Below are 26,137 nucleotides of genomic sequence, written 5' to 3'. Positions count from 1 at the left end.
CCTGAGAGCCGACACAGACAGATAGGCTACTACCGCTGCTATCCGATGGTCTAATTCGACGCACGCTTCATTACAACTTGCGACCCGACACAACAGTGTACTTTCCGCCCATTCAACAGCAGATTTTCGGCTGCTGGCGCTTTCCAATACTTAGTGGAGAGCTACCTTCAAATTACCGTTAGTTAGGATTAGGACATTGGACATTTACGGGGCTGTGACTCTGAGAGTTCACAAATAGAACCGTTTGTGTTAAAGTGTTAAATGAACACTGAGGATTCACTGAACTGAACTTCTCATAATGTTAAGACTGTAAGGTGTTTTCAACCCTCAGACTCAGACTGTGGGGTTTATGTCAAATGGTTGCTGTGTACAGTTTTAGTTTGTGTATTTATTTACAAACACCATTATGAGTGATACAAGTATTGTGTCACTCAAAAGAGTTTTCCCCAAATATACGTGGGTCGTGATTAAAATCTCCTGGCTATTTCCCACTTTAGTTTTTGGACTCCAAAAAAGTGAAGATTTTCAGAAAGAAATTAAACAAGAATGACACAAGTATCTTTAACTGTCAGGTGATTATGTTTATCTGTCCTCCCGGCGTTGTTTTCATTCGTTTCCGACGTTCTGTTGGTTCAATCACTGTGTTTTAAAGTTGGCTCATAACATTAGCTGTTGTCACTCGCTTCGCGCTGGATGAGTCCCATTGGCTTAGGGGCAGCCAATCATGACTAGGTCGCTAATAAATTGCGTCCAGTCATCGCCAGGGCTGTCACAATTTTGATATTTCACTTGACATTTAATTGTCAGTCAAATAATTGCAATTAACGATGTAATTGTTTCTGTCATTAAACATTGGAACATTTTGAATAAAAACATCTGTTTGGCTTTTAGACTTTGTAAACAAAGGTTGCACAGGACAGATATGACAAATAACTCATTCATAATAATTATTCATAATATTTAATAATTGTATACTTTCAATCAATCTTTATGTCACATCACATTACAGGTAATATGGGTGAAATTCTTGATTGTGCAGACTCATCATTTCAGTGAGAAGATTGAGAATAAGAGCATAATGGGAAAGAGGAGAGAGGAGACACAAAGTGCATGATATGTAACGAATCTGCATAATAAGGTTAGAATTATAATGTATCTAAAGTAGTAAAATGAAAGACATGCATGTGTGCAGAGAGACCGTTGGCCTGGTCAGGGTGTGTGGCAGTGGTCTGAACAGACCATGGCTGGGACGGTGGATGTCCCTTATGATGCTTTCTGCCTTAGCCAGAATAGCCACACATCATCTCTCGTGACTTTGTAATAATAGTGGACATGAACATTGGAGACTAATACTCGTGAGATTCGTGACCATACTGATAACAAGCGACATAGCTTGCTTGAGGAACCAAATATATGACTCAATGTACAGTACGCGGCCTCCATGTTCTTATCTGTCTATCGTCAATACTTTGAATGGTGTGCACGTTTTGTATAAGAAAGGCAGATACGCTGTGAGCTTGTAGATCGTTATTTTCAAATGTATGTATTTATTATTGTTCGACCAGTTTACATAGTGTAGTTTTGTTGCAGTAATGGTCTTTCTTCATTTCATTGAGAAGCACTGATGTAGAAGAGCAGAAGCAGCTCTGTTCTGCGCTACTAATTAAAAACTGCAGTTATACAACTCATTTATGGCAGCCAAGGGGAAGTCTGTTGTGTTAATTAAATATTGTTGTCAGACATAACAGGCATGTATCTCCCTGTGGCCTCTCTCTCCCTAGCCTAGACTGATGCAATACATTGTGAGCTTGTACAGTAGATCTCAGCTTGTAGATCTTTAAATGCATTTTATACATTGGAAAACTTGTGAAATTGGACATTCTTTTACTTTTGGTACTTTTAAAGACTTACATTTTTTGATACAATACTTTTTGTTTAGTTTTTTAACTTTTAATTTGGACTAGTCTACTGATACTTCTACTAGCAGATTATTTCTACATTGTTGCTACCTTTACTTAAGTACAAAATGTGAGTACTGGAAAAAGCAAGGTCTTGTGCACACCCAATCAGCTCAGAGACGTGTGCGCATGTATAGGCAGGGAGTCGAGACCGGACTTGACAACACTAGTATCTACACCAAATCTCTTTACCAAAAATCTACAAACACACAAGCTTGTAGATCTGCTATGTTTTGGTGACTGTTCTCCCAAAATAGGGATGCCAGGGTTTCAATGTGAGAGAACTCCTCATTAATTTGACCTATAGGGGATTCAAACCAGCAACCCCTCTGATCCCCGCCAACAAATCTCTTCAGTATATCTGGTGCAGACTCCTAGTGTAATTTCTAAATCTATTCTCAGCTGCTTTTTAGTGGTTGCACTCCTGTTTCACATTCCTCTCTGTCTCAGATCTAATCTTTAATCTGCAAGCTCTCCATTGTGTTGCTCACTGCCTGCCACTTTTCATCAGCGCTATAAAAACATTAGAGGCCACCCGTGTTGGAAGAAGTACTAGTAGGCCTACTTTACTTAAGTAAAAGTATAGCTATACCACAATGTGGAAATACTTAGACACACAATTTTACACAAGTACAGTACAGTTGAGTGAATAGTTATTGTAACACCATAAATATTGACCATGTGGTCAATATTTACCGAAATCTTTCTTCAGCAGCCTACTTCACAATAGATTAAGATTAAGATTAAGCCTTCATGCCACAGCAGTGGAGGAAATGGTTCCTGTAAAAGGAAGAATAAACAAACACTTGGTCCCCCAATGCTCTATACTTGGTCCTCTCTTTTTCCCTCTACACCAAATATCTTTGCCTAAAATAGCCAATCTATAGCTTATAGATCGGTTATTTTTGGCCAAATGTTTGCCCTGGGGTTCACACTAACCTCTTCTTTATTCAAAAGAGTCTTTATTCATCTGACTGTAGAAAAGGTTTATTGCTTTCTCTTTTGACAATACAGTACATCATACACTTAACACATAGACCTAATATCTTTTCATAGTATGAAAAGTAAAAAAATACATATCTAGAAATACAAATAAATCTACAAAATGAAAAAGGCAACCTTGAGGTATACATAGTTGAGCCATGAAATGCCAGACTTTGACGTCACAGGGAATGCAGTCTCCTTATGTTGAATAGTTCAGAAGTTATAACAATGAGTACTCATTTGAATTAAGAAAAGGTTATTTTAACCAAATGTTAAAATAATATAACTAGTACATCTGTATGGTATAGTATATTAATACAATATAACTAGTACATCTGTATGGTAGTATCATTTTGGGGAAAAAATAAAAAATGCCTAACAAAGGGTATTTTATTAAATGTATTATATCCGTATAATTAAACATTCAATTGTTTTTAGTTTATCACAGAATCAAAGGTTTTATGGTCATGATTCACCAGGATCCTGGATGGCTTCATTCTATGCTTATAATAATTGCTATAAATATTTGTGTTAATCTCTATGGGAAAAATGAATTGGAGTTTTCAGTGGGTCCCGAAAACCACGCCCACTGCTATGCTCTATTGAGAGATGTATAGGTTGACAATGTCAGTAAAGTTATTTGAAGCAGACGGGAGCAGGGTTGGACCTTAGAGTATGGGTTGGACAGTCAGTAGGCGGCAGGCCTACAGATGCCTGGCCATCTTTACCTTAGTTTGGAACTTTGGATGTTGTTGCGATTACCTCTCGCCGCCAGGTGAGGGAGACAACATACATAAAACGGGAGGATTGTAGTTTTAATTTTCTTGACTTTTAAATATGGCCAAATGCATTGAATGTCAGATATGGATTATGGTATCATGGGTCATGGCTTTGTGTTGTGATTTGACGATGATACAATGTGCTTATTGCAGAGTAGAGATGGCACGCATGTCTGTGCACGCATGCGCGCGCGCGCACACACACACACACACACACACACACACACACACACACACACACACACACACACACACACACACACACACACAGCCTCATTACAATGGTCCGTTTCACAGTCACTTCACAGCTCAACTATTATATCTAGTTCTCAAAATTAATGGACCCTTAAAGATCTGTAACTCTGACTCTCAGAGAGCGTACAAATGTAACCAAATGGACCCTTTATGGGTCCATTTGTAAGCTCTCAGTCAGAGTTATGAGAATCCTCAAAATTATAAAAGTTTGACCACTGGCTTACACAACAGGAAGAGACTTGAGAAGTCTGGGTACCTCACATAAAAAGTTAAGAATAAAGGTATGCTTTGGGAAATGGTCTGAAATCATGTACATGTACATACATGATTTGAACATGGTACATCATTATTGTCAGAACTAAATTTACCGTATTTACGTATTGTTTATGTGCATAATGATTGTTTAAATATCAGACCTGGCTCCAGTGTCAAATGTTCAAGCATGTCAATCCTGTATACACATTAACTCAGTTATTTCAGACCATTTTCAAAAGCATACATTCACATCTTTATTTATTTATTTTACCAATTTAACCCATTAAAACCAGGAAAGCATCTGTGTCATTGTAGATTTTAGCGTTCAAAAATAACAGATCTACAAGCTCACTTGAACTTGTATGTCTGCTACTTTTGATATTTCTTTAAAAAAAAAAGTGAACTAAATTCACTTCAGTCAACTGCTGATTTAGAAGGCATTCGTATAGAATTGGCCTCAGGTCTTAATGGGTTTAACGGAGGGTTCCTACACCGACAAAGGCCTGCGCGTAGAAACGCGTCTGTTTGTTTGGTTTGACTGCTGCTGTGGATCCTATCATTATTAAGCAAGACTCCTAAGACTATCACTGAGAGTGCAGATTTTATATTCCTTTTAAACTGAGGGTGCCCAGAGTTCACTCTTCCGTTGTACTTCTAATAACAGCTACTGCAGCACACATGCGTTAGGGCCACCGTGTGCAGCGGTGCTACAGATCTGGGCCTGGCAGATGGCCACCATCCAGCTGGTCTGTTCAGGCTCGCTGCAGGCCCTCAGGTAGAAGGTCCTGGTGCTGTCATTAGGGGTGATGCTCCATCCGAACGTCCCATCAGCAGCACGACCTTCCAATGTCTCCACCGACGCCCCCGCCAGCTCTATAGCCTTCTGGGGCTTCTATTATGCAAAGCAAGTAAAAACATGTGTCAAAGGTCATGTCTCACCGACACAGGATTGATTGATTGATTGATTCATTGATTCATTGATTCATTGATTCATTGAATACTTTATTAGACAGAAATGCAAACAGCACGAGAACAGTCAAACACTAAAAGGATAACACATTTGACATTTTGACCTGATGGTTACATTATTATCCCCTGAGCAAGCAGGCAGGCTCTATAGACTCGCTCAGTGGTAAAAATGAGGAAACCAGGTTCAAATCCAGGGTAGAAGAGTGGGGGTTTGGGGGTCCCCCCACAGACATTTTTAACAGTGTAGAGATGTAATGTCCTGTGTGATGGCCCTGGGTACATTTTGTAATGTCATCCTCATCCATTAAAAACCTAAAAGTAGGCCATATTTAATAATAAATAATCTTTCATTACTTACAAGTGAATATATGTTGTAACTTCTTACTTTTAGGGATATTTATCTCTGATCTGAGTTGTCATGCAAAATGGCAGATATACCTGGTCCAAACAAGGAGAAATTAGGAGTCTCCAATGAGATGTAAAATCAAGGAGGCTTGTGGCCCAAGCTGCTTTAAGTCAATTGCAAATTTTACTTAATTTTGATTTCACTTGTAGTTGCAATTGAGTAAATATTTGACCAGCAGTAGACTGACTATCTATCCTTTGACTCAAGCACTGTAGGCCTACTTTGTTTTGATCTGGTCAAATCTTCACATGAACAGCTGCAGCTTTGTTGACCTCACCTAACTTCAACCTGCTTCAGGGCTCTCTCTTGTTGTTACCATAGTAACCACGCAACAACAATGTCGGGGAGGGGACACTCAGTCAGATAAAAGTTACAATGTCACTCACTCCGTTTACTGCGACAGCGTCGATCGCTAGAAAACTGTGGTGGTGGTTGTGTCCTGTATTTGTATTTATCTCTCCCATAACTAGTGTGTTATTCTTCTTACCTCTTCGTTTACACCGTATACCAGTTGAGTGTCTTTCAACTGAAACCACGCAGGTTTCCAACGGTGAGTGAACTGAGTTCGTTTGGACAACCATCCTTTCTTGTCTTGTTTCATCACGCAAGAGTTTTCACCGTTAGGGGTCGCAGATTCTACCGTCATCGTCATCATAACGTTTTGATTTTAGAAGTGTAAATAAATAAAAAATAACGGGTCAGAATATTGCCCTGTAGTAATTTAAAAAGACGCATGCGTGATATGGAGTTGTGTACGCTGGTAGCCTGGTTATTGTAGTTTTTCTTGCTGTGGACCTCTACGCCGGATATCAGCAAACGCAGCAAAAGGGACAGAACATTCCGAACTACTATTCCCATAAGGCCCTTGTGCGTCGTTGTATCCTACCTACCTACACTGGCATTTGTGACCTAACGAATTCGGACACTTCCAGGTGTAGCTGTTTACATTTCTTTTCACAAATTCACGTAGCTCAAGAACTTAGGGAGTGGAACATTGTTATATTTTTCTCTTGTGTCAATACAATTTGGGCAAAATAATGTTGAACATGTATATTTATAATTTTATATTCATGCTTAATTTAGAGGTTCCGTATATCTGATAATTTGTTTATTCTACTTCCAAAATGGGGGCCCTGTTCCTAAATTGCCAATAATTTGAATCCGGTCATCAAATTATTGGTTTAGGAATGCGACAAAAATTGTGTAGCATATAGCATTATGTTGCGTAATGAAATTGATACAAAATAAGTAGGCTAGTTTGAGTGAAACTCGTGGTGAAATCTGCCGAGATGGCCAAATAGCGACCTCTAGAGTCACAGAATTCGATGGTCCACCGTCTTGTGTATAACGACCGACTTGTTGAGAGAGAGAGAGAGAGAGAGAGAGAGAGAGAGAGAGAGAGATAGAGAGAGAGCGAGAGAGAGAGAGAGAGAGAGAGCGAGAGAGCGAGAGAGAGAGAGAGAGAGAGAGCGAGAGCGAGCGAGAGAGAGAGAGAGAGAGAGAGCAGCGCTGAGCAGCGGCAGCAGCGAATCCAGCGATAATAGGATACGCATGAACTGGACCCTTCATGGGAAAGTAGTAGGTGAGGAGAGGAAAGTTTCTGAAAGAAAACTTGTTTACTAAAACTGACCCGAGTCCCGACTGACTCGTCTTCATTCTCTAAACCAGGGGATTCTTTTTTTTTACTACAACTTTAATCAATGCGAAAACTCAGCACGGAAACCGAAGTTGTCGGTCGGATCGGAATTTACACACATTTTCCTTCCTTTTTCATCAGTACACGGGAGGAGGGGGAAAAACGCCCCTGTGTGTGTGGATTGTGGAAGGAGAAGAGGTAATGTTATGTTAACTTTGAATTGTCTCACTCTCTCTGTGAATAAGCTGTAGGCCTACAGCAAAGCATTTTTAAAACTTGACGTTTGTTCACCAAAAAAAAGAAGCTTCATCATCACAGGTTATCTCTCATCTTTCCCCAATAAAGCGAAACTCCAGATGTTCACACTGACGGGGATTGGCTCCAGATGTGAATGCCTGAAAGTGCGCAAAAACGTGTGTTCAGAATTTGATTACGCATATTTCATAATTAGTGTTATTGACATTGTTACTATTATTGTCAGACAATTAAAGCCTGATTTATAGCCTACTTTAGTTGCACACTGGTGTGGGACCTCTGGATCCCCCCCAAGAACCCCTGGGGGTCCCCGGACCCCACGTCGAGAACATTGACATGGACGTAAATTGGCATCTTTGCTAATTGTTTAAATATTTAATAATTGTATAGGCCTATTGATGTTCAACTATCGATAATATCCATCCATCCATCCCTCTTCAACCGCTTATCTGTAGTCGGGTCGGGGGGGCAACAGCTCCACCAGAGTGCTCCAGACTTCCCTCTCCAGAGCAACATTAGTGACTTCCTCCTGGGGGATTCCGAGACGTTCCAAGGCCAGTGAGTCGATAATATATAATATTATATCGATAATATTTGGACCAATTAATCTGTCAATTACTTTTTCGATTAATCAAATAATTGAAAAGCCTTTTTTGAATACATTTATATCAATGAAACTCTTAAGTGTTATTTTATATTGTGAGCTTGTAGATATACTACCTTCACTATTTTTGTCAAATTTTGTAAATTACTTTTTGAAACTTTTCACCTACCGGTATATTGATTATTATTGACATGCCCAAAATATGGATAAATTATGAACCAATACTTGTATTAAATTATCAATTCAAATATATATATATCGATTAAATTAGTTTGATCAGGGGTCATTCCATGCTGGCTTGTGGTGGACATTACTTTCAAAATAAAGAAATGTCCACCACCGGGGGCCAACATTCTCAGAGTTAAGTTGCAAGGAGTTGCATTGGTATGGCTCACCTTAAAACAGTTTTGTTGCAAGGAGTTGCATTGGTATGGCTCACCTTAAAACAGTTTTGTTGCAAGGAGTTGCATTGGTATGGCTCACCTTAAAACAGTTTTGTTGCAAGGAGTTGCATTGGTATGGCTCACCTTAAAACAGTTTTGTTGCAAGGAGTTGCATTGGTATGGCTCACCTTAAAACAGTTTTGTTGCAAGGAGTTGCAACTGGTGTGGTTTTGGCTTTAGCCTCGGAGACCGCAGGCTTTTCGTTTTCACAAGAAAAAGGAAAGCCTGGGCAAACAAGCCACATGTCATTTACTGACCTAGGAGTGGGAGTGAACTACAGTGCAGACGGACGTCGCTCCAAATTTGGTGACGTCAGAGTTCTCCACTGTTTACTACCGGGGAGGGGCGTGGAGGAGGGGGCGGGCGCTCAGATCGGTGAACCAATAGGATCCCAGCGCCACCTGCCCCGGGCCCTCTAGACCAGAAATCACACTGGCTGGGCCAGGCTAAATAAAACATTTGAGAGCCACTAGTACTAGTTGGGCTCCTAACGTGCCATAGTGTTGTGTTGTAGTAAATAAGTAAGTAGTAAGTGTAAGTAAATAATCTTGACCTCCAGTAATTGGGTCTTATGATCAAAATAAGAACATTATAATGGTATGTAAAAAATAAAATCAAACGTTTGCCACGGACAAGACCAAGTCTTTGCCACGGACACATTTGTCCGTGTACAGACATATTCAATATTGACGACCCCTGAGTTTGATGAACTGTTGCACCCGTAGTTCATGAAGGTGCTTTGTCCCTATCAAAGAAACAAATAAAATAATAAATAAAGGTTATCGTCAGTGCATTAGAAGTTAGAACACGCTGGGGGCCATGGACCAATCAATGCTCATATACAGTATATCCCACACACTGAATAGGCAGCCTGTTGTTGCTGTCTTTCATAATTAAACAGAACAAATTGGGTATAACTGAAGAGTTTTTGTTGCTAAAACAAGTTGTTGTGAAAAATTGTAAAAGTTCTCAATCAAATAATTGTCGTAGCAACGCAGAAACAATGTAAGTACAGAGGTTTAGAAAGAGTAGTAGGTCACTGCATATCCTTTGGAGCTAAAACGATTACAGTGGCACAATATGAAGACACTCACATTTGTTTTTCTAACCCTAGTTTTTAACCCTAACCTTACGCTGAAAATAGCTGATCTACATAGCTCACAACATGTCGCATTGGTCACATTGTGAGCTTTTAGATCGGCTATTTACGGTGCAAGACACAGGTGCGCAACTAAGTTTTAATCAAGCACAAAGCACCCTAACCGCTAAACGCTTAATACTAACCATACTAACCCCAACCCCATCCTAATTGTAAGCATACTTTTTTTCCTTTTTTTTAACCATACAACAACATGGTTCTTGTGTGGACAGTGAAAATTGTCCTCACAATGTCTATTTCTCAATTATACCATACTTGTGGGGACATTTGGCCCTCATAAGTATAACAATTCAGGTACGCACACACACACACACACACACACACACACACACACACACACACACACACACACACACACACACACACACACACACACACACACACACACACACACACACACACACACACACACACACATACACACATCATGGGCATGTTCATAATGTCTTCAACTCTGGTTTGTTTTTTCTCCTCAACAGATGCTGTCGGTGACAATATTAACGGCTAACTGATGGGCTACTCATCACTGTTTACTCTCTGATGTCCAAAGACAAAGCAGAATAGACCGTTTTTGGATTCCAACCAGCATTTCTGATTCAGCCATATTGTCCCAAGAAACACATTCATATGAGGAAGACTGAGGCGGATGCATTCAAGATGTTCAGTTCAGTAACATATCAACAGGTGAACGCGTGAATAAAAGGATGTCCCGAAACATTCACGCCGTTCGTGGCTCATCAGCGCGTCCCGTGCTGAACCTTTGACAGTCGCCTGTTGGAATAATCTGACGTTTTTTGGATGTTACGCGGGATAAGGGACACTACTGCCAAACATCCTCTTCAAGGGGAGATATCAGACTTTTAGGTCTTCAGGTAAAGGCTCTGAGCCACTCTGCTGCTACACTCACTCCACCCTTTGACCTCCAAACCTGACGATGCGGGTCACGGCACCAAATGTAACGCCCGGGATTCGAACCCGGGTCTTCTGCGAGTAAAGGGGACACTAAAGCCAAAGATTGTATCCGCCAGCCTGAAAGGGGAAACACCTTTTGTGGCCAAGGGGAGATAGATATTAAGCATTTGTTTTTGGTCTTCAGGTAGAAGCTCTCTGAGCCACAGAACACGTTAACAGTGATCGAGCCAACCATGGCGGCCTGCAACAGTTCGCCTCCGCCCACGCCGCTGCTTCGGCCTTTCCCCGTGCCGCTGAACCCCACGCCCCCTGCCCCGCCCACCCCCTCGCCGTCACCCAGCCCCCCCACCACCGCCATGGCGCTCTACGGCCGGCTGTCCAACGGCGGCCACAGTGCCGTGGCGCCCAGCCCCACCGGCTCCTCCAGGGGGTCCTTCCACGGGGTCTCCTTCCTGCTGCAGATCGGGCTGACCCGGGAGGCGGTGAGCCTGGACCCCAGTGACCTCTCCCTCTCAGCGGTGAAAGAGCTTGTTTGTTCCATCGTGGATCAGAAGGTAAAAAAAAACATTTTGCAATAGTGTCTTGTGTGTGTGTGTGTGTGTGTGTGTGTGTGTGTGTGTGTGTGTGTGTGTGTGTGTGTGTGTGTGTGTGTGTGTGTTTGTGCTTGTGATAGGATGCAGAGTCTCAGGCTCAATTATGCACAGTGATGCTATTCACTGAATGGAATAATATTGTGAAATATTTTGTTATTTATGAGGTTCCCACCCGACAGACTAGGTATCGTCTGAGATCTTGGATATCACAATTTTGTGATGCGGCATGTATGTTGTGTTTTCCTGGTTATGTGTGAGTGAATGCACACACGATAATGCAGAAACAAATTCCTGTGTGTACACACAATGGAGCTAATCAAGGTATCTGAATCTGAATATAGTCATTTAAGCCCTATTTTATGCATTTAAAATGTTTTGAAAATGTTAAAAAATAACCAATAGGGCCTATCTAAGCTTGTAGATCGGGAATTATTTTTGAAGAATTTAAATGCTATGCTAAAGTTATGTTATAGTCACAATATCAATATCGAGGTATTTAGTATCAAATGTTGTGATATTTGAATTTGTTAACCCATTTAGACCTGAGGACGATTCTACAGTTTTCTGAAAAACCTCATGTTTCGTTCTCAAACATTTTCATGTCAAGGACACCCAATAATATCTGTAATTGGCCGCAGACCCTCATCTGAATATATGTTGTTCCAGGGACCCCCCAGAAGCAAAGATTTGAGTTAAAAACATTCGCTCTGAAAGAATATATATTCAAAGATTTGCACCACATTTTCACGATAAAAAAGCAGATCTACAAGCTCGTAGCGATGAGCTTGTAGATCTTGTAGATCTGATGATGTTTGCGAGTTTGCGTTATTCATTTGTATATCTCGTTGTTATGAGATGATGAGAAGGTGTTTTGTGTGAAATCTAGAAGTTAGAGCAGGTTGTGGGTTTGTTTCCCAAAGACAGAAGGCGCATGTTCCGTACTAGTTGTGGTTGTTTTTTAACATGCGTTATCTTGTGCATCGCCTCCTGTTTCTCTGTGCATGTACAGTTCTTTGGCACCTGTGTGTGTGTTGTGCACACACCATGCACTTGGTCACAGGCAGGCAGTTCCATGCACATTGCAACGTCTTTGCAGAGCGTGGTGATGCAGATCAGGAAACAAAGATGTTGTGCTGATCCCTATTTTACCCTGCTGTTCTGTCAACATGTTGACGTTTTCATGTCGAGGACCCCCAAATTAATATGTAATATTATATTTGTAAAGATATTCTTTGGGCCTTTATTCGATAGTGTACAGTAAGCTGACAGGAAATGCGGGGAGAGAGATGGGGAGTGACACGCGGCAAAGGTCATCGAATCGGGAGTCGAACCCGTGACACACTGTCAAGCTGGATTAGCAGCCTAGGTGCCCAGACCGCTAGGCCGGCCCGGGCCAAATTCATATTTATTTAATTTGGCCACAGAACCCCATTTATCGATCGTTTTATAGATTAAAAAGTAGTTAAATTGAGAACTGACTGTGTATATACCGTTGTCGGGCAGAAACCTCTTATCTCCATATTCTAACATTTTGCTGGGGGATGGCATCCCATTCCTCAATCAGGATTTGTTGCAAGTCAGCTGAACTTGGTTCTGTTGGTCGCTGTTGGTCACTCTAGCACGTACAGCATGTCCAGGCTGATCCAAAAAGTGTTCAATTGGGTTGATGTTTGGACTCACGGCAGGCCATTCCATCCTCTCCACTCCCAAATTCTGGAGGTACTCTTATCTGTGATGATCTTGGCTCTGTGGGGGCGAGCGTTGTCATGGTGTTAGGTCCCAGATTCTATAGATATGGGATTGCCACTGGCTCCAGAATCTCATCCCAATATCTCACTGTATTGAGATTGCCTTCAATGATGCCAAGTTCTGTTTTGCCTGAGAGAGCGATAACACCCCATAGCCCATACCATGCGAAGGTTGTGTTGCCTACTATTAATAATGTGTAAAAATGGCCAATATGTGTTTTCCTTATTACTGTGGGAGAGAGCAATCCTCCAATCCACTAAGCAACTCAAAGCAAGGGTGAATCCCATCTATTTGCCATTTTGGCAAATATTTTAGGGGTTCTACACACACGTTTAGCTGTGTTGCTCATTCCACGAATGCCTGGCCCTTACAAGCTGTACCTCGTTGTAAAGGTGACTAATCAACGATAAAAAATAATATAACATACAATACCAATACCGGTATAGAGGATATAAAATAATATAACATACAATACCAATACCGGTATAGAGGATATATAATAATATAACATACAATACCAATACCGGTATAGAGGATATAAAATAATATAACATACAATACCAATACCGGTATAGAGGATATAAAATAATATAACATACAATACCAATACCGGTATAGAGGATATAAAATAATATAACATACAATACCAATACCGGTATAGAGGATATGCGCATGCATAAAGTGAATGGGAAATCGAGTGGCAAAGTGAGTTTAATGTCGTTTAACGTTGTTTAATGCAATCAGATAGGACTTTTCTGTTTGGATGTATGGGCTGTCAAGGCCAGAAAAGTCGTTTTTGGACACTCAGTAAGGTGTTCCCGCATAACCTCCGGGTATGATGATGATGTCACGTGCATACCCTCTATTATTAAAGGGGAGAAATAATCAACCAACGTTAAGTTTCCAAACTTTTAGTGAGGAGTTTAGATAAGGTGATTTTTTTTTATCTTGGAGGTTATCTAGGGACAGGATGCTCATTATTGTGAGCATCATTGTGTGTGTGTGTGTGTGTGTGTGTGTGTGTGTGTGTGTGTGTGTGTGTGTGTGTGTGTGTGTGTGTGTGTGTGTGTGTGTGTGTGTGTGTGTGTGTGTGTGTGTGTGTGTGTGTGTGTGTGTGTGTGTGTGTGTGTGTGTGTGTGTGTGTGTGTGCGTCTGCGTGCGTGCGTGTGTGTGCATGTTTGTGTGTGTGTGTGTGTGTGTGTGTTGCAGTTTCTTTGGGGTAGGAATGCATTGAATAGGGTGGTCGGGAGACGGTGATGGTTATCTAATGTTTACATTGACTCTGCCCTTTAGCTGCAGGGTCAAAGGTCATATACTGTAAGACCCCTGGGTTAGGGTTAGGGTTAGTATATGTGTCCTGGCTAGTGGTGCACCGAAAGTACTCAACCACAGTATGTGAGTCATCCTGGTCAAACATTACTCCACTACAAGTGAAACATACTGTACTGGAGTACTTGCTTTAAAAGCTATAATATGACACAGATGCGTCCTCAGGTCTAAATGGGTTAAAAAAAGTGAGGGCGCTCTTATCATCATACATCATCTCATTCTGCCCAGTCACAATTTGCGTCTTCACTTTTCCGTCTTCACTTTTATCTTGTCAATGTTTGTACCCGGAAAGCTAGGCATAGGAGGAGGGGCTGGCGCCCCTAGAAAAAATCGTACTTAAGTAACTATTCAAAAGTCAATGCTTATATTATTATAAAATACATTTTCTTTTTGCATTGCTATATTGAAATTGCTGTCATTCTAGTTGCTGTAAAACTAGTGAAAAAAGCTGATCTAATAAATGTATTGGCTAATTCATAATAACTTTTTTACATACAGCAAAAAGGACGTTATGAACTGGACTCGAACACGCAGCGTGTTGTCAGGCCAAAGCCTATATGTGGCATGCGCCTGGACCACTTGGCCAGCGTGCCCAAGTAAATGTACTTTCTTTGTTACTGTCCACCACTGGTCCTGTAGATATCCTTCAGCCCCAACATTTTGACTGTGAAAGACTATAAAAGTGGTACCAAATGCCTCCCTGCTTGGCACTCGACGTCAAGGTGGGATACTAGCGTCATGTCCAGGGGGTGTACTGTACTTGTACATCATTAGTTTCAGTTTAGTCTACTTCTACATTAGCATAGTACTTTAGAGCATATGATAAAACAAAATGGAAACAAATGATGTGCCGGAAATGCAAAAAACAACATCAAAAGGGCTTGTCGGGTGGCCTTCCTGGTGTGGTGTCGATGAATATATGAGGAATATTCTTTGACAACAAAAAAAATATAATAGATAATCATGGCTGGGGGATATACTTGTTCATCAAGCCATCGTACACTACATAAACAGGAGATAGCCTCCTGCGCCCCCTGTGCTCTATATGCCACATGGCTCGGCAACCATTGGTTCCCAAGGCTACTTACTTACGGTACTTACTACAGAGAGAAAAACGTGATATTTGACATTGTTGTGTCCGCTGTATGGCAGCCAGGGCCACAGTGCTTCTGTCAGCTCTTTTCACTTCCTCCCTTTCAGCCTTGCTGTCCTTGTGTCGCTACAGTAAAACGGGAACAATGAAAGAGCCGGAGCCTTGGAAGCTTTTGCTTAAAGATTCCACTGAAAAATGGTGTGGTTTCAAAGCTGAACCATGAACACCCTTGGTGGTTTCTTGCACTCTGTATATTATCTCTAAAAAGCTTTAACACAATCATTCCCGGGATTCCTTCAAAATAGGAGCTCTGGGGTGCCGGAAAGACATGTCCGCTTTTACTCTGAAACCCCCCCCCCCCCCCCCCCCTTAGCTTACCTTGATCTCGATTTTATTATATCGCTAGAAGCTCCAAAAAGCGTTAATATTTTGAACGAGAGGCGGATGAGGAGCAGAAATGAAGCGCTAGTATATCCATCAGATCAAAACCACGGAGAGCGCCCTGGATTAGGAGAGACGAGGCATTCTTTCTGCCGCGCTAACAGCTAAGTCAACGGGATGCTAATATGAGCGCGAAGTACGGTGGCCGAGAGTCCGACTGAAAAAAAAAAAGGAAAAAATTCAGAATATTCTTCTCTCGCCTAGTATCATTGAGGATGCACTAGGACGTGTACTGTACAGTGTACACACGTCCAATGCATCCCTCGATTGGATTCCCTATGACGTTTCCAGACGTCCTATACGTCTGGAATGTGTTAATATGGTCGTTGTCAGACAGGACATTACGCTAGCATCACGTCGGCATCACACTGAAAGTGGAGCTTAAGTGGTTAAGCATTATCGTCTCTGTTGGGTGGAAACCTCATTTGTCCAAAACTGTTACTTTTCAGGATTCAATGTCAAAAATAGCAAAAGTTGCAGATATACAAGCTCAAAATGCGGCACTTGTAGATCTGCTACTTTTGAGATAAGAGGTTTCTGCCCGACAGCAACGATATAATTGTTTAGGTGGAGTAGGATACTGTACCAAAAGTACAGTGTTGTTGTCGTAGTAGCAACAGTCACCAGACTCCATGTTGCAACATGTATGGTGGATCTCTCCTACAGTATGAATGAGAGTCATCATCCATGCCTGTGTGATGTGACCATGTTACATACCACTTCAAGCCTAATAGCCAAACTTTCGGAAAAATCTCACCTGTGCGAACTGAGCGGTGCAACTATAATCTTTGGTGCCTTTTGGGTTGTAATGACCCCTCCTTCCTGGCCTCTGTGTGTGTGTGTGTGTGTGTGTGTGTGTGTGTGTGTGTGTGTGTGTGTGTGTGTGTGTGTGTGTGTGTGTGTGTGTGTGTGTGTGTGTGTGTGTGTGTGTGTGTGTGTGTGTGTGTGTGTGTGTGTGTGTGTGTGTGTGTGTGTGTGTGTGTGTGTGTGTGTGTGTGTGTGTGTGTGTGTGTGTGTGTGTGTGTGTGTGTGTGTGTGTGTCCATGTATGTGACCCCAAATAGCTGAGTATGCATCTGCAGAGGTCAATAGGTCGTGCTACATTCCGTGCTTAAACAGACAGACAGACAGACATACACACACGGCTGTTCTTGGGAGCGGCTATCACAGCTCAAAAATGGCTTATCTACAAGCTCACAACGCATCACGTTGCAACAGTGAGCTTGCAGATTGGCTATGGTTGGCGAAGGGCAAAGTATAGACCCCTGGGGGACCCCGGTTAATGACATAATAAAAGAAGTACTCTCGTTAAGGTTTTATTTGCTTCAGCAGGACAGACAACCAGGGTGTGTGTCCTGCTGAAGCAAATAATACTGTGAAGGGACATTACTGTGTGCTGCCTTCTCTATCTTTTCTCAACCCCTCTGCATCATGGCAAATAATGGTCAGGTGTAACAGTGTTTCTCAACCTTTTAGGCCGCGACCAACCAAAAATAATCATATTTGAACTAACAAGCACTTGGAATTGTAGGAGTTGAGGCATTCAATTTAGTTAGACGTGGCGGTGGCTCAGGGGTAGAGTGGCTGGTAAACGCAAGGTTGCCACTTCGAACCCGGGCTCCCCCAGAGTTAGTGTCGAAGTGTCCTTGAGCAAGACACTGAACCCCTAATTGCTCCTGATGTGCTGGTTGGTGCCTTGCATGGTTTCTGCAGCCATTGGTGTGTGAATGTAATGCACAATCTATGTAAAACGCCTTGGATAAAGGCGCTATATAAATGCACCATTTACCCAGATGAATATTGTGAAAATAGCTGATCAGCTATTTTTGGCCTCTGAATATCTTATTTGAGAATTTGACTAATGTTTGGCCATTTTTAATAATATATTACTTTGTTAAAAAATCACACCCATGTGAAGTGAGGGGCGCTCTTATAATCAAACGTCATCATACTGTACATCATCTCATTCTGGCCAATCATTCGTTTTTTAATGTTTAAAACTGGCCATTCATTATCAATGGCATGTACAGTAATGTTTGTGCTAGGATAAAGTTTGTGTTTACACACACACACTAAAAGCTGGACATAGGAGGGGCTAGCTGCCCCCGAAAGCGACCTCGACCCACAGGTGGAGAATCACCGTAGTATGATGTCATGGTGGTGAGGGGGTTCAGCTGTGTGACTTTCTGGCGCTCACTGCAGCTGTGCTAAACGAGGTGGTGCTGCCTGCTGGTGTCCAGGAAGCCAGGGGGGAAGTCCTCCCACCCTGTCCTGACCTGCCCAGACCCGTGGTCCCACTCACCCCTGACCAATGTTGCCATGTCTGCCCATCACAAGCCACTCTGGGCTTGTTTTTTGAGGCTATCCCCTCCTATGCCCAGCTTTATGTGTGTGCGTGTGTAACCTCATAGCGATTATTTGATTGGCTGAGCCATGGAATTGAGGATAAAAAGAAAAGTTAGGATGCCAACTGTGAGTGGCCGGAATGTGATGATGTATCATTGTGATTGACCTGAATGTCAATGATATGATATGATCTATGATGATGTATGTATATGCTGATAAGAGTGCCCCTCACTTCACACAGGTGTCACATATATACTATACTGTACATATGTATACATTAACATTATATATCTCTGCTGTCGGGCAGAAACCAGCTATGTCCAAAATATTAACTTTTCAGGAAATGAGAAAATAAATCATGTCATTAGAAAAACACAATACTGCCTCATCAAAGTCGGTATACTTTATTCATTGTCAGATATTTGAATGTGTCCTTATATTATCACCACATACTCGCTTGGACTCAAGTGGAGTTAGGAGGTTTGGTCCGTCTGACTTCATCATTCTAATCAACCATGGAAAAAACTGCCAAGTTAGGTGGTTTGAGGATCCAACGGAGTTGGAAGTGCTAAAAAAAAGCACTTTTCAATACATATCATTGGTTCAATATTTGTAGAACCCACACACAGACGTAAAGGGTGTTCAATATCACTGATTTATATAAAATAAGTTAAAAAATGGAGATAGCTGGTTTCTGCCCGACAGCGACGATATAGGCTACAGATATATATAACGAGTCCCGATATCTCTATCTATCTATATACAGTATATACTGTATCTCTCTCTCTCTCTCTCTCTCTCTCTCTATCTCTCTAGTATATATAATATATAATGATGTGAGCATCCACACCGATGAACCATAACGATGTTTCGAACCATCGTGACATTCTGTAAATTCTGGCGGATCTTGAATGGCTGGTAGTATTTCTATCCCAATAAACGGCTCTGTCGTTTGGCTAGAACGATGCCCTTGGGTTTAGAACAATCATTCAAATACTGTGTTCATAATGTATGTTCTTGGTGTGGACAAAGGCCTGTAAGGGGGAGGCACAGCGGAGACTGAACCCAGAGCATCTAAAGGTTGTATAATGTGGGGAGCAACCTCTCAATGCAACAGTGGACAGGAGACACAGCGCAGGACCATATAATGCACCTGTATTACCGTGTAAGGTAAACAGGATCTGCTTTAAGTGCTCAAACAATGGCAGCGGACGATCTCTCCTATCACTGTCCCTTTCTATTCGCTCTCTCCTCTCCCGCTATCCCCCCCTCTCCTATCCTCTCCTCTGCTCTCTCTCCCTCTCTCTCCTCTCCTCTCCTCTCCATCTCCCTCTTCTCCTCTCCTCCCCTCTCCTCTCCTCCTCTCCTCTCCACAGAGATAAGGGCAGTAAACAGTTGGGCAACATCCTGTATGAAGCCATTTCATTTGAAATAACATTATGTATGTGTACTGTACCCAGGCGGTAGTGGACACCGCACAACAACCTCCTTGTTAGGACTCTGCTCTGTCACAGTATGCTGTTTCCACGGCACACTTTAGCACAAGCGCTGCCGGATCTTGCTTGTAGATCTCCTATTTTCAAAAGAACCTACTGTAGGAATTTTTAACAGTGACAAATGTGGAATATTTTTAAAACATTTCCTCCACAACACAAATCTGGTACAGGGGGTCCTTGGCACAACATATTTTCACGTGGGGTTTCGAAGACAAATACAACAAGGACCCCCTTGAAAACAAGTAGAAACAAATAATAAGGGGCTCTACTGAAATTACAAATTAAATATTAAGTGTGGGGGTTCTTGACATGAAAACCTGGCCATGGCCTGTCACAATTATTTCATCATCATCTGATTGCAATTATTTGAGATAATCACAATTATCTTTTGCATAATTGCTAGAATTGTTTCCATTCATTGACAGTGGTTCTCAAACCTTTTCATGTGCTGTCATGGGCAGAAACGTCTTATCTCCATATTCTAACTTATCTTTCATAAATTAACGCCCCACTTGATCATACTAACTACAGCATCACACAAAACCATCAAAGGTGGCACATCCACGAGCTTGAAACATGCTACATTTGCTGAAAAGTGTTTTGGACATGAGGTTTCCAGCCGACAGAGACAATATGCATTTGGCCACAGACCCTGATCTGAAAAGATCTTGTGCCAGGGACCCCCATAGGATTTGAGTTGTTAAAATATACTCCACTCCAACACTTTTTACTTCCAAGATGTTTTTTAAGTAGCAGATCTAGAAGCTCACAACACACTGGGAGCTTGTAAATCTGCTATTTTCAAATGGCATATCACATAGAGTTAAAACGTGGTTAAACTGATTTTGTTGCTATATTAACCCATTTAGACCTGAGGACGCATCTGTGTCATATTATAGCTTTTAACCCATTTTGGGCGGGAACCCCTTTTGGTGTTTTAACTAAGCATTATGTTATACTTTAGCTATTGAAAAATAGCAGATCTACAAGCTCATAGCGCGCCACCGAGTGGCGCGCTATGAACTTGTAGGTCTGCTATTTTTGAAAAATCGTAAAAATGCGGCACAAATCTTTGAATATATATTCTTTCAGAGCGAACGTTTTTTTTATTTCGACGTCAGGCCTGAATGGGTTAACACCTTTTGCTGGGGACCCTCTGGAACCCCCCCAAGGACCCCTCCGGGTCCCCAAACCCCACTTTGAGAACCACTGATCTGCACGTCTATGATTTATGTTAGTGAATAGTATAGGAAGTAGGGAATGGGGAGAGAGAGATGGGGTGTGTCACGCAGCACAGAGATCGGTAATTGAACCCGCAACGCGCTGTCAGGCTTTCAGGCACTAGCAGCCTAGGTGCCCGGACCGCTACAGTAGCCGCCCAGGCCAACATACAGTATCTATGATTTATGACTCCAAATGTGGGCAAGGATTCAGCCCTATCAGAGACCCACCGACTTCCATTATTAAATTGAAGTTAAATCTTTCAAAAAGGTCTGAAACATAATTATGTGGAGTTTGCGTTTACATGATTACAGCAAGCAACCACGGCCAGGGCGTGTTCACACATGGTCTCTTTCAGCCCAGACATTAACTCACAAGCAATAGGCAGCATTTGTTTCCGTGCAGATGTGTGAACACTGCGAGACACACCGGGAGGCGTTTCCCAGTGTTTGTCTCCGCAGAGCAAAATTAGAGGGCTGCTGAATCCGCTGAATTCATACTTTGGGCTGGATGTTTTCAAATGAGGTCACACTTTAAAATGTCCACAGAGAAGAGAGCACGCCTTTTTGAGCTGAGAGGAGCCCTTTGAATATCATGTCCTGCAGCGCTCACACACAGCATGACGTCCGCACCGTTTGAAGCTATCAACCACTGAGGTGCTCCCAGCCTTTTCAGGCTGGGACCCCCCAAACAATCATATTTGAACTGGGGACAGCACTTGGAATTGTAGGAGTTGAGGTATTCCATTTTTTAAAATATAATATATAAAAGTGAAAACAGCAGACCTCTTTTTTTTTAGGTATTAAAAAGGTCTTAAAAGTTCTTAAATGGTCACTTCACTGTCATCTGGGGTACCACCCAAAAAATATGTGGGGACCCCCCTGGGGGTCCCGACCCACAGGTTGAGAACCCCTGCACTAGGGTGTGGGATCCGGAACCGGAGGAACCGGATCCAACATTGAGGAACCGGAATCGGTTCCGTCACATTTGGAACCGTTTCTGGAACCGGTTTTGATCAAACTGTCGGAGCTTCTAATGTGGACTTCGTGTCTGCTATACAATTACAATACCGGTGGTTCTCAAACTTTGTAATTTCAAGGACCACCATAACTCAGAGAGTGCACAAAACCATTTGTACACTCTCCGAGTTAGAGACATGTAATGATCCATTTGGAACCCTCTATAGGAACCGTTAAAGGGATGGAACCGTTAAGGGATGGAACGTTAAGAGGGACTCGTTAAGGAACCGGAATCATTAAAGTCCTAAAAGAGCCCAACCCTACTGCTCACTGCTTATTATTAAGCAAAAACAGCTTAGCTGACACAATGTGAACATGGACTTCTCGTGGTTGTAGTAATTTACCGGGTTGTCACGTGACAAAAGTCAGCCCAGGGCGATGCACAAAAAAATGGCGGATGTCAGGAGCGCTGAATCACAATGGTCAGGTCTGGGACCAGCATGTCTCTCCTAAATACATGGAAATGACTTCAGATGAGGTTCTGGAAAGGTGACTAGCAGAATGCACAGTTAGTGACAACATAAGTTGGGGACATTTTTGGCTGTACATACTGTATTGACGGTAGTTGGTAGGTATGATATGCAAGGGATAATCAACAGGAAACCGCTCATGGTTGAGAAATAATCTCCGCCAGGGTGATTTTGGCCCTGACACAAAGCAGGGTGGGTCTTCATCCCGTTTATTCCACAGCTACGGAATAAAGAAATTAACAAATTGACCCAAAAGTAACGATTGAACGATTTGATTGATTTTTAAAAGGATTTCATTGCTCGTGCTAACGAAAGTAGTCCATGTCTGCTCAAGGATTATTCAACAGGAACAAAGGCTGATGGGGGATTATAGTTGCATCATCATCGCTGTCGCCGGGCGGAAACCTTGTATGTCCAAAACCGCTACTTTTCAGGAAAAAAAAACAAAACACACTTGTGTGAAGTGAGGGGCGCCTTTATTTTTGCTTTTGTACGTTACGGGTGTCCATAGACTTGGCTGCTACATCCTGGCTTGTTTCTCGTACGAAACAAAATTATTTACAATATGTATTTATATCCGCCACATGACGTCTCTTATGTTGTCATTTAGTGCCCTAAAAACATTAAAGTCCATAGACTTGGCTGGTAAACATGTTTAAGTCAGAAGTTCTCTAAACAATAGACTTGGCTGCCATATGTCGTAATCTTCAAAGGCTATATGTATTGGAGGGGCTAGCGCCACTCAAAGAAAAACAATAAATGACACAGTCATATTATACTATATTATTATGCTATAGCTTATGGCAAGTTAAAACTCTTGAAAATTACAGTCATGACCCTTGCATCTATACATTACCAAAATGAAGGTGCCTTTCATGCACTCTTATAGGCATAAACAAACATAAACAAAAATGACTACTGGGGTTCTGATAAAAAACTGACATTTAAAATAACATATACTACTTTGAACACTGTTTCAGAGACATTGCACATTTCATTGACTGAACATAAGCTGGGAAAAAAATGAAATTAATGAATAAACATTTTCCAATGGATCCAATGTATTTGCATTATAGTCACACAAGCTCGCTCTTGTTAATGCTTTGGCTCAATATTTATAACCCCCACACACACACACACACACACACACACACACACACACACACACACACACACACACACACACACACACACACACACACACACACACACACACACACACACACACACACACACACACTCTCTCTCTCTCTCGCACACACACACACACACACACTTCAACACTTTCACTTTTCTAATCTAAAGTGCAGAAAAATAGCCAATCTTACAAGCTCACAGGTTTTGTGTTGCAAATAATGTGATGCTTTTTGAGCTTGTATAGTTCTGCTATTTTTTGCTATTTGATTTTGCTTTGTTTGTATTCTGAAAAGTAACAGGTTTTGTTGTACATATGCATGGTTTTTCCACCCGCAAGCATCAATTAAATGAAATTGGAGGTTAAAGGGGGTAAAAGGAGGAGGTGGAACACTGTCCTTTGTGGGGGATTAGTCATATTTAAAAAGTGGATCTTTTTTGTTGTTTCATGTGAGTGTTTTGCACGTGTGCCGGTGTGAGTGAGTGGGTGTTGAGGGTCTGAGGAGAGGGCTCAGCATTGAAAAGCAGGAGTCTCTGTTTTGTCTCTGAGTACAATGCATCACAACAATTTAAACCACTTTATCCATTAAATACGTTGGTTATTCCAAAATAGCAGATCTACAAGTGCACAGCGCGTCACATCGTGCCGTGCTGCGAGCTTGTACATCTGCTATTTTTGATCATTTAAAAAAAAGAAAGAAAAATGTTTTTGATATGTGATGCTTTGTACTGCTATGTATTATGTAATAGCACAGGGGTTCTCAACGTTTTTGGCCGGGGACCCCCGGAAATGCTTTGGCAATGTCTCGGGACCCCCGCCCCGCCCCCTCCCGACCCCCAATATAAATTGACTGCTACAATAACCTTAAACCATTTTGGGCGGGAACCCCTTTTGGTGTTTTAAGCATTGTTATAATTTAGCTATTGAAAAATAGCAGATCTACAAGCTCATAGCGCGCCACCGAGTGGCGCGCTACGAGCTTGTAGGTCTGCTATTTTTGAAAAATTGTGAAAAAAAAAAAAGAAAAACTTTTTTTTTTTTGGAAAATAATTTGGGGACCCCCTAAAATAATTTGGCGACCCCCCCGAGGTTCTCAACCCACGGGTTGAGAACGCCTGTAATAGCAGATGCTATGATGCTCCCCCAGAGTCATAGTGTTGAAGTGTCCTTGAGCAAGACACTGAACACCTAATCCATCCCGATGTACAGGTTTCCTCCGCCATCGGTGTGTGAATGGGTGAATGTAATTCACAATCTCTGTAAAGCGCCTTGGATAAAGGCGCTATATGAATGCACCATTTACTGTGCGTGCGTGCGTGCGTGCGTGCGTGCGTGAGAGACTGGTATAATGATGGGTCAGATCGTATTGGCTGTCAGCCCAGCCCAACACCCGAAGTGTATATCTAATGTAAATGTATGGTTTCATTTGAACAATCAAGGCGGATGTCAGTCATCACACACACACACACACACACTCACACCTGACCGTACCGGTCACTCTCTATTGATGGAGGACCAGGAAGTGGAATCAGTGCTATTGCCATGATGTTATCCAGTGGTGGAAGAAGTGCTCTATTTTTTACTTGAGTAAAAAAGTACAGAAGTATTGCCGTCAATATATCGTTGTTGTCCGGCAGAAACATCTTATCTCAATATTCTCCCTTTTTGTGTTTTTTCGTAAATTACGAAAATAAAAGAAAATCACAATACAACGTCACACAAAAGCATCAAAAGTAGCAGATGTGCCTTCGTGCTTGTAGAACTGCTACTTTTGACGTTTTTGAATTTTAATCCTGAAAAGTAATTGATAATAGCCGATCTACAAGTTCACAACGCGTCGCATCGTGACCACATTGTGAGCTTGTATATTAGCTATTCTCAAATAGCCAAAGTATAAAATAGGGCTTAAGTGGTTAATGTATACTTTGTAATAACTATCTAAATCTGCAAAGTACTACCGTTTTCAAACAACTGTAGTGGAGTAAAAACAAAAAAAAGGACAATGTTTGCCTCTGTGATGTAGTGGGGTCAAAGTATTTAAGCGTTGAAAAATGGAAATACTAGTGAAGTAGTAAAAGTACCTCACATTGTAGAGTGAAATCAGGGGCTGAAATCCTGTAAGAGGGCACTTTTGGACGAGAATAGCGAAAATAGCAGATATACAAGCTCTCAACGCGCTGAGAGCTTGTAGATCAGCTATTTTCGGGGGGCAACCCAGCACTCTATCTACTGGAGATGCAGTGTAACAACATGGATTTAGAAACAAATTTGTTCAATGAATAATTCTGCGTTCCAAGTTCAGGAGACGCATTCAGGAGAAGCAATTCTCCTGAATGCTGCCTTCCGGTATGGCATGGAAAGGAGTGGATTTTGCATTTCCTTCACCATAGAAAATGCTGCATTCGGGGTCTGGAAAAGGCAGTTGTTTTACGGATGGGTAAAAGGGCAGGGGCTGAAGCCCCCTTTCATGTCTATGTGTGCACGTCCCTGAGTAGCGGTAGCTGAGTAGATGCACTGGGTTACCTTGCAGCACAGTAGTTGAGTAGATGCACTGGGTTACCTTGCAGCACAGTAGTTGAGTAGATGCACTGGGTTACCTTGCAGCACAGTAGCTGAGTAGATGCACTGGGT

The 26,137-nt window shown here is 41.9% G+C and overlaps 1 protein-coding gene across 1 annotated transcript in view; it reads left to right on the top strand.

Moving 5' to 3' along the window:
• Window positions 1–10,192: 10,192 nt before the first annotated feature.
• The window catches only part of LOC306941238 (serine/threonine-protein kinase D3-like), a 72,764-nt gene continuing 56,819 nt past the window's right edge, over window positions 10,193–26,137 (top strand). Inside the window, exon 1 of the mRNA XM_079526579.1 lies at window positions 10,193–11,169. Within this exon, the coding sequence (XP_079382705.1) occupies window positions 10,849–11,169 (321 nt within the window). The 5' untranslated portion in view covers window positions 10,193–10,848. The remainder of the gene's footprint in view (window positions 11,170–26,137) is intronic.

Source organism: Electrona antarctica, assembly GCF_951216825.1.
Source record: "Electrona antarctica genome assembly, chromosome: 17".
Lineage (NCBI taxonomy): Eukaryota > Metazoa > Chordata > Actinopteri > Myctophiformes > Myctophidae > Electrona > Electrona antarctica.
The sequence above is the reverse complement of the archived record's forward strand: the minus strand, read 5'-3'. Positions and strand labels throughout refer to the sequence as shown.